This window comes from Callionymus lyra, chromosome 13, assembly GCF_982586985.1.
Source record: "Callionymus lyra chromosome 13, fCalLyr1.hap1.1, whole genome shotgun sequence".
Lineage (NCBI taxonomy): Eukaryota > Metazoa > Chordata > Actinopteri > Syngnathiformes > Callionymidae > Callionymus > Callionymus lyra.
Window position 1 is genome coordinate 5,578,974 of NC_141830.1, and position 10,967 is coordinate 5,589,940.

Below are 10,967 nucleotides of genomic sequence, written 5' to 3' on the forward strand. Positions count from 1 at the left end.
ACTAACTATAATTAACTATAATAAAACTATAATACTAACTATAATTAACTATAATAAAACTATAATACTAACTATAATTAACTATAATCAAACTATAATACTAACTATAATAAATAATTAACTATAATCAAACTATAATACTAACTATAATTAACTATAATCAAACTATAATACTAACTATAATTAATAATTAACTATAATAAAACTATAATACGAACTATAATTAACTATAATTAACTATAATCAAACTATAATACTAACTATAATTAACTATAATAAAACTATAATACTAACTATAATTAACTATAATAAAACTATAATACTAACTATAATTAACTATAATAAAACTATAATACTAACTATAATTAACTATAATCAAACTATAATAATTAACTATAATCAAACTATAATACTAACTATATAATAATTAACTATAATCAAACTATAATACTAACATATAATTAACTATAATCAAACTATAATACTAACTATAATTAACTATAATCAAACTATAATACTAACTTAATTAACTATAATCAAACTATAATACTAACTATATAATTAACTATAATCAAACTATAATACTAACTATAATTAACTATAATCAAACTATAATACTAACTATAATTAACTATAATCAAACTATAATACTAACTATAATTAACTATAATCAAACTATAATACTAACTATAATTAACTATAATCAAACTATAATACTAACTATAATTAACTATAATAAAACTATAATACTAACTATAATTAACTATAATAAAACTATAATACTAACTATAATTAACTACAATAAAACTATAATACTAACTATAATTAACTATAATAAAACTATAATACTAACTATAATTAACTACAATAAAACTATAATACTAACTATAATTAACTATAATCAAACTATAATACTAACTATAATTAATAATTAACTATAATCAAACTATAATACTAACTATAATTAACTATAATTAACTATAATCAAACTATAATACTAACTATAATTAACTATAATAAAACTATAATACTAACTATAATTAACTATAATCAAACTATAATACTAACTATAATTAATAATTAACTATAATCAAACTATAATACTAACTATAATTAACTATAATAAAACTATAATACTAACTATAATTAACTATAATAAAACTATAATACTAACTATAATTAACTATAATCAAACTATAATACTAACTATAATTAACTATAATCAAACTATAATACTAACTATAATTAACTATAATCAAACTATAATACTAACTATAATTAACTATAATAAAACTATAATACTAACTATAATTAACTATAATCAAACTATAATACTAACTAATAATAATTAACTATAATCAAACTATAATACTAACTATAATTAACTATAATCAAACTATAATACTAACTATAATTAATAATTAACTATAATAAAACTATAATACTAACTATAATTAACTATAATTAACTATAATAAAACTATAATACTAACTATAATTAACTATAATCAAACTATAATACTAACTATAATTAACTATAATAAAACTATAATACTAACTATAATTAACTATAATAAAACTATAATACTAACTATAATTAACTATAATCAAACTATAATAATTAACTTTAATCAAACTATAATACTAACTATAATTAATAATTAACTATAATCAAACTATAATACTAACTATAATTAACTATAATCAAACTATAATACTAACTATAATTAACTATAATCAAACTATAATACTAACTATAATTAATAATTAACTATAATCAAACTATAATACTAACTATAATTAACTATAATCAAACTATAACACTAACTATAATTAACTATAATCAAACTATAATACTAACTATAATTAACTATAATCAAACTATAATACTAACTATAATTAACTATAATCAAATATAATACTAACTATAATTAACTATAATCAAACTATAATACTAACTATAATTAACTATAATAAAACGATAATACTAACTATAATTAACTATAATAAAACTATAATACTAACTATAATTAACTATAATCAAACTATAATACTAACTATAATTAACTATAATCAAACTATAATACTAACTATAATTAACTATAATCAAACTATAATACTAACTATAATTAACTATAATCAAACTATAATACTAACTATAATTAACTATAATCAAACTATAATACTAACTATAATTAACTATAATCAAACTATAATACTAACTATAATCAAACTATAATACTAACTTTAATTAACTATATTAAAACTATAATACTAACTATAATTAACTATAATCAAACTATAATACTAACTATAATTAACTATAATCAAACTATAATACTAACTATAATTAACTATAATAAAACTATAATATTAACTATAATTAACTATAATCAAACTATAATACTAACTATAATTAACTATAATCAAACTATAATACTAACTATAATTAACTATAATCAAACTATAATACTAACTATAATTAACTATAATCAAACTATAATACTAACTATAATTAACTATAATACAACTATAATACTAACTATAATTAACTATAATCAAACTATAATACTAACTATAATAAACTATAATAAAACTATAATGCTAACTATAATTAACTATAATCAAACTATAATACTAACTATAATTAACTATAATCAAACTATAATGCGAACTATAATTAACTATAATCAAACTATAATACTAACTATAATTAACTATAATAAAACTATAATACTAACTATAATTAACTATAATCAAACTATAATACTAACTATAATTAACTATAATCAAACTATAATACTAACTATAATTAACTATATTAAAACTATAATACTAACTATAATTAACTATAATCAAACTATAATACTAACTATAATTAACTATAATCAAACTATAATACTAACTATAATTAACTATATTAAAACTATAATACTAACTATAATTAACTATAATCAAACTATAATACTAACTATAATTAACTATAATCAAACTATAATACTAACTATAATTAACTTTAATCAAACTATAATACTAACTATAATTAACTATAATAAAACTATAATGCTAACTATAATTAACTATAATAAAACTATAATACTAACTATAATTAACTATAATCAAACTATAATGCTAACTATAATTAACTGTAATCAAACTATAATACTAACTATAATTAACTATAATCAAACTATAATACTAACTATAATTAACTATAATAAAACTATAATACTAACTATAATTAACTATAATCAAACTATAATACTAACTATAATTAATAATTAACTATAATCAAACTATAATACTAACTATAATTAATAATTAACTATAATCAAACTATAATACTAACTATAATTAACTATAATAAAACTATAATACTAACTATAATTAACTATAATAAAACTATAATACTAACTATAATTAACTATAATAAAACTATAATACTAACTATAATTAACTATAATCAAACTATAATACTAACTATAATTAACTATAATCAAACTATAATACTAACTATAATTAACTATATTAAAACTATAATACTAACTATAATTAACTATAATCAAACTATAATACTAACTATAATTAACTATAATCAAACTATAATACTAACTATAATTAACTATAATAAAACTATAATACTAACTATAATTAACTATAATAAAACTATAATACTAACTATAATTAACTATAATCAAACTATAATACTAACTATAATTAATAATTAACTATAATCAAACTATAATACTAACTATAATTAACTATAATCAAACTATAATACTAACTATAATTAACTATAATCAAACTATAATACTAACTATAATTAATAATTAACTATAATCAAACTATAATACTAACTATAATTAACTATAATACTAACTATAATTAACTATAATCAAACTATAATACTAACTATAATTAACTATAATAAAACTATAATACTAACTATAATTAACTATAATCAAACTATAATACTAACTATAATTAATAATTAACTATAATCAAACTATAATACAAACTATAATTAACTATAATAAAACTATAATACTAACTATAATTAACTATAATCAAACTATAATACTAACTATAATCAAACTATAATACTAACTATAATTAACTATAATAAAACTATAATACTAACTATAATTAACTATAATAAAACTATAATACTAACTATAATTAACTATAATAAAACTATAATACTAACTATAATAAATAATTAACTATAATCAAACTATAATACTAACTATAATTAACTATAATCAAACTATAATACTAACTATAATTAATAATTAACTATAATCAAACTATAATACTAACTATAATTAACTATAATTAACTATAATCAAACTATAATACTAACTATAATTAACTATAATCGAACTATAATACTAACTATAATTAACTATAATAAAACTATAATACTAACTATAATTAACTATAATAAAACTATAATACTAACTATAATTAACTATAATCAAACTATAATACTAACTATAATTAATAATTAACTATAATCAAACTATAATACTAACTATAATTAACTATAATCAAACTATAATACTAACTATAATTAATAATTAACTATAATCAAACTATAATACTAACTATAATTAACTATAATCAAACTATAATACTAACTATAATTAACTATAATCAAAATATAATACTAACTATAATTAACTATAATCAAACTATAATACTAACTATAATTAATAATTAACTATAATCAAACTATAATACTAACTATAATTAACTATAATCAAACTATAATACTAACTATAATTAACTATAATCAAACTATAATACTAACTATAATTAACTATAATCAAACTATAATACTAACTATAATTAACTATAATCAAACTATAATACTAACTATAATTAACTATAATCAAACTATAATACTAACTATAATCAAACTATAATACTAACTTTAATTAACTATATTAAAACTATAATACTAACTATAATTAACTATAATCAAACTATAATACTAACTATAATTAACTATAATAAAACTATAATACTAACTATAATTAACTATAATAAAACTATAATATTAACTATAATTAACTATAATCAAACTATAATACTAACTATAATTAACTATAATCAAACTATAACACTAACTATAATTAACTATAATCAAACTATAATACTAACTATAATTAACTATAATCAAACTATAATACTAACTATAATTAACTATAATCAAACTATAATACTAACTATAATTAACTATAATCAAACTATAATACTAACTATAATTAACTATAATAAAACTATAATACTAACTATAATTAACTATAATCAAACTATAATACTAACTATAATTAACTATAATAAAACTATAATGCTAACTATAATTAACTATAATCAAACTATAATACTAACTATAATTAACTATAATCAAACTATAATGCGAACTATAATTAACTATAATCAAACTATAATACTAACTATAATTAACTATAATAAAACTATAATACTAACTATAATTAACTATAATCAAACTATAATACTAACTATAATTAACTATAATCAAACTATAATACTAACTATAATTAACTATATTAAAACTATAATACTAACTATAATTAACTATAATCAAACTATAATACTAACTATAATTAACTATAATCAAACTATAATACTAACTATAATTAACTATATTAAAACTATAATACTAACTATAATTAACTATAATCAAACTATAATACTAACTATAATTAACTATAATCAAACTATAATACTAACTATAATTAACTTTAATCAAACTATAATACTAACTATAATTAACTATAATAAAACTATAATGCTAACTATAATTAACTATAATAAAACTATAATACTAACTATAATTAACTATAATCAAACTATAATGCTAACTATAATTAACTGTAATCAAACTATAATACTAACTATAATTAACTATAATCAAACTATAATACTAACTATAATTAACTATAATAAAACTATAATACTAACTATAATTAACTATAATCAAACTATAATACTAACTATAATTAATAATTAACTATAATCAAACTATAATACTAACTATAATTAACTATAATCAAACTATAATACTAACTATAATTAACTATAATCAAACTATATTACTAACTATAATTAATAATTAACTATAATCAAACTATAATACTAACTATAATTAACTATAATACTAACTATATTTAACTATAATCAAACTATAATACTAACTATAATTAACTATAATAAAACTATAATACTAACTATAATTAACTATAATCAAACTATAATACTAACTATAATTAACTATAATCAAACTATAATACTAACTATAATTAACTATAATAAAACTATAATACTAACTATAATTAACTATAATAAAACTATAATACTAACTATAATTAACTATAATCAAACTATAATACTAACTATAATTAACTATAATCAAACTATAATACTAACTATAATTAACTATAATAAAACTATAATACTAACTATAATTAACTATAATAAAACTATAATACTAACTATAATTAACTATAATAAAACTATAATACTAACTATAATTAACTATAATCAAACTATAATACTAACTATAATAAATAATTAACTATAATCAAACTATAATACTAACTATAATTAACTATAATCAAACTATAATACTAACTATAATTAATAATTAACTATAATAAAACTATAATACGAACTATAATTAACTATAATTAACTATAATCAAACTATAATACTAACTATAATTAACTATAATAAAACTATAATACTAACTATAATTAACTATAATAAAACTATAATACTAACTATAATTAACTATAATAAAACTATAATACTAACTATAATTAACTATAATCAAACTATAATAATTAACTATAATCAAACTATAATACCAACTATAATTAATAATTAACTATAATCAAACTATAATACTAACTATAATTAACTATAATCAAACTATAATACTAACTATAATTAACTATAATCAAACTATAATACTAACTATAATTAATAATTAACTATAATCAAACTATAATACTAACTATAATTAACTATAATCAAACTATAACACTAGCTATAATTAACTATAATCAAACTATAATACTAACTATAATTAACTATAATCAAACTATAATACCAACTATAATTAACTATAATCAAACTATAATACTAACTATAATTAACTATAATCAAACTATAATACTAACTATAATTAACTATAATAAAACTATAATACTAACTATAATTAACTATAATAAAACTATAATACTAACTATAATTAACTACAATAAAACTATAATACTAACTATAATTAACTATAATAAAACTATAATACTAACTATAATTAACTACAATAAAACTATAATACTAACTATAATTAACTATAATCAAACTATAATACTAACTATAATTAATAATTAACTATAATCAAACTATAATACTAACTATAATTAACTATAATTAACTATAATCAAACTATAATACTAACTATAATTAACTATAATAAAACTATAATACTAACTATAATTAACTATAATCAAACTATAATACTAACTATAATTAATAATTAACTATAATCAAACTATAATACTAACTATAATTAACTATAATAAAACTATAATACTAACTATAATTAACTATAATAAAACTATAATACTAACTATAATTAACTATAATCAAACTATAATACTAACTATAATTAACTATAATCAAACTATAATACTAACTATAATTAACTATAATAAAACTATAATACTAACTATAATTAACTATAATAAAACTATAATACTAACTATAATTAACTATAATCAAACTATAATACTAACTATGATAAATAATTAACTATAATCAAACTATAATACTAACTATAATTAACTATAATCAAACTATAATACTAACTATAATTAATAATTAACTATAATAAAACTATAATACTAACTATAATTAACTATAATTAACTATAATCAAACTATAATACTAACTATAATTAACTATAATCAAACTATAATACTAACTATAATTAACTATAATAAAACTATAATACTAACTATAATTAACTATAATAAAACTATAATACTAACTATAATTAACTATAATCAAACTATAATAATTAACTTTAATCAAACTATAATACTAACTATAATTAATAATTAACTATAATCAAACTATAATACTAACTATAATTAACTATAATCAAACTATAATACTAACTATAATTAACTATAATCAAACTATAATACTAACTATAATTAATAATTAACTATAATCAAACTATAATACTAACTATAATTAACTATAATCAAACTATAACACTAACTATAATTAACTATAATCAAACTATAATACTAACTATAATTAACTATAATCAAACTATAATACTAACTATAATTAACTATAATCAAATATAATACTAACTATAATTAACTATAATCAAACTATAATACTAACTATAATTAACTATAATAAAACGATAATACTAACTATAATTAACTATAATAAAACTATAATACTAACTATAATTAACTATAATAAAACTATAATACTAACTATAATTAACTATAATAAAACTATAATACTAACTATAATTAACTATAATAAAACTATAATACTAACTTTAATTAACTATAATAAAACTATAATACTAACTATAATTAACTACAATAAAACTATAATACTAACTATAATTAACTATAATCAAACTATAATACTAACTATAATTAACTATAATAAAACTATAATACTAACTATAATTAACTATAATAAAACTATAATACTAACTATAATTAACTACAATCAAACTATAATACTAACTATAATTAACTATAATAAAACTATAATACTAACTATAATTAACTATAATCAAACTATAATACTAACTATAATTAACTATAATAAAACTATAATACTAACTATAATTAACTATAATCAAACTATAATACTAACTATAATTAACTATAATAAAACTATAATACTAACTATAATTAACTACAATAAAACTATAATACTAACTATAATTAACTATAATCAAACTATAATACTAACTATAATTAACTATAATCAAACTATAATACTAACTATAATTAACTATAATAAAACTATAATACTAACTATAATTAACTATAATAAAACTATAATACTAACTATAATTAACTATAATCAAACTATAATACTAACTATAATTAACTATAATCAAACTATAATACTAACTATAATTAACTATAATAAAACTATAATACTAACTATAATTAACTATAATAAAACTATAATACTAACTATAATTAACTATATTCAAACTATAATACTAACTATAATTAACTACAATCAAACTATAATACTAACTATAATTAACTATAATAAAACTATAATACTAACTATAATTAACTATAATCAAACTATAATACAAACTATAATTAACTATAATAAAACTATAATACTAACTATAATTAACTATAATCAAACTATAATACTAACTATAATTAACTATAATAAAACTATAATACTAACTATAATTAACTACAATAAAACTATAATACTAACTATAATTAACTATAATCAAACTATAATACTAGCTTTAATTAACTATAATCAAACTATAATACTAACTATAATTAACTATAATCAAACTATAATACTAACTATAATTAACTATAATAAAACTATAATACTAACTATAATTAACTATAATAAAACTATAATACTAACTATAATTAACTACAATCAAACAATAATACTAACTATAATTAACTATAATAAAACTATAATACTAACTATAATTAACTATAATAAAACTATAATACTAGACTCAGGGTCACAGAATGTCATCTCACTACGCGAACAAGTGAATAAATGAAATACTCAGTGGTTTGTGTATCTGTCGTCTGGTTGTGTCTTTACAGGAAAGGTTGGCGACTGGAAAAATCACTTCACTGTGGCTCAGAGTGAAACGTTTGACAAAGTGTTCCGAGAAGAAATGAAGGACTTCCCACTTTCATTCGTCTGGGACAATGAAGAACGTTAGATGGACGACCGGATCGTGTACCGGATCTGATCTCAACCTTCTCAGCAACATCAGCTGGAGACACTTTTTCAGTTACATTGATGGTCCTGATGCCTCTGAAAGAAAAACAATTAAACTGTGTTCTACGGACGCTCTCAGGTGTTCTCAGGACGAAAGCTTTTTTTTGGACAGTGGTTGAACCTCTTTTTTCGAGGTGTGTGTGTGTGTGGTGTGTGTGTGGTGTGTGTGTGGTGTGTGTGTGGTGGGTGTGTGTGTGGTGGGTGTGTGTGTGGTGGGTGTGTGGTGGGTGTGTGGTGGGTGTGTGGTGGGTGTGTGTGTGGTGGGTGTGTGTGTGGTGGGTGTGTGGTGGGTGTGTGGTGTGTGTGTGGTGGGTGTGTGTGTGGTGTGTGTGTGGTGGGTGTGTGTGTGGTGTGTGTGTGGTGGGTGTGTGTGTGGTGTGTGTGTGGTGGGTGTGTGTGTGGTGGGTGTGTGGTGTGTGTGTGGTGGGTGTGTGTGTGGTGGGTGTGTGGTGGGTGTGTGTGTGGTGTGTGTGGTGGGTGTGTGGTGGGTGTGTGTGTGGTGTGTGTGGTGGGTGTGTGTGTGGTGGGTGTGTGGTGGGTGTGTGTGGTGGGTGGGTGTGTGGTGTGTGTGTGGTGGGTGGGTGTGTGGTGTGTGTGTGGTGGGTGTGTGTGTGGTGGGTGTGTGGTGGGTGTGTGGTGTGTGTGTGGTGGGTGTGTGTGTGGTGTGTGTGTGGTGGGTGTGTGTGTGGTGTGTGTGTGGTGGGTGTGTGTGTGGTGGGTGTGTGGTGGGTGTGTGTGTGGTGGGTGTGTGTGTGGTGGGTGTGTGTGTGGTGTGTGTGTGGTGGGTGTGTGTGTGGTGGGTGTGTGTGTGGTGTGTGTGTGGTGGGTGTGTGTGTGGTGGGTGTGTGGTGGGTGTGTGTGTGGTGTGTGTGGTGGGTGTGTGTGTGG

General features: G+C 18.3%; 1 protein-coding gene across 1 annotated transcript in view; it reads left to right on the top strand.

The window, feature by feature from the left end:
* Positions 1-10,140, top strand: part of LOC148067038 (amine sulfotransferase-like) — a 40,174-nt gene extending 30,034 nt beyond the window's left edge. The window contains exon 7 of the mRNA XM_087806515.1: positions 9,899-10,140. Within this exon, the coding sequence (XP_087662641.1) occupies positions 9,899-10,020 (122 nt within the window). The 3' untranslated portion in view covers positions 10,021-10,140. The remainder of the gene's footprint in view (positions 1-9,898) is intronic.
* The last annotated feature ends 827 nt before the right edge of the window (positions 10,141-10,967 follow it).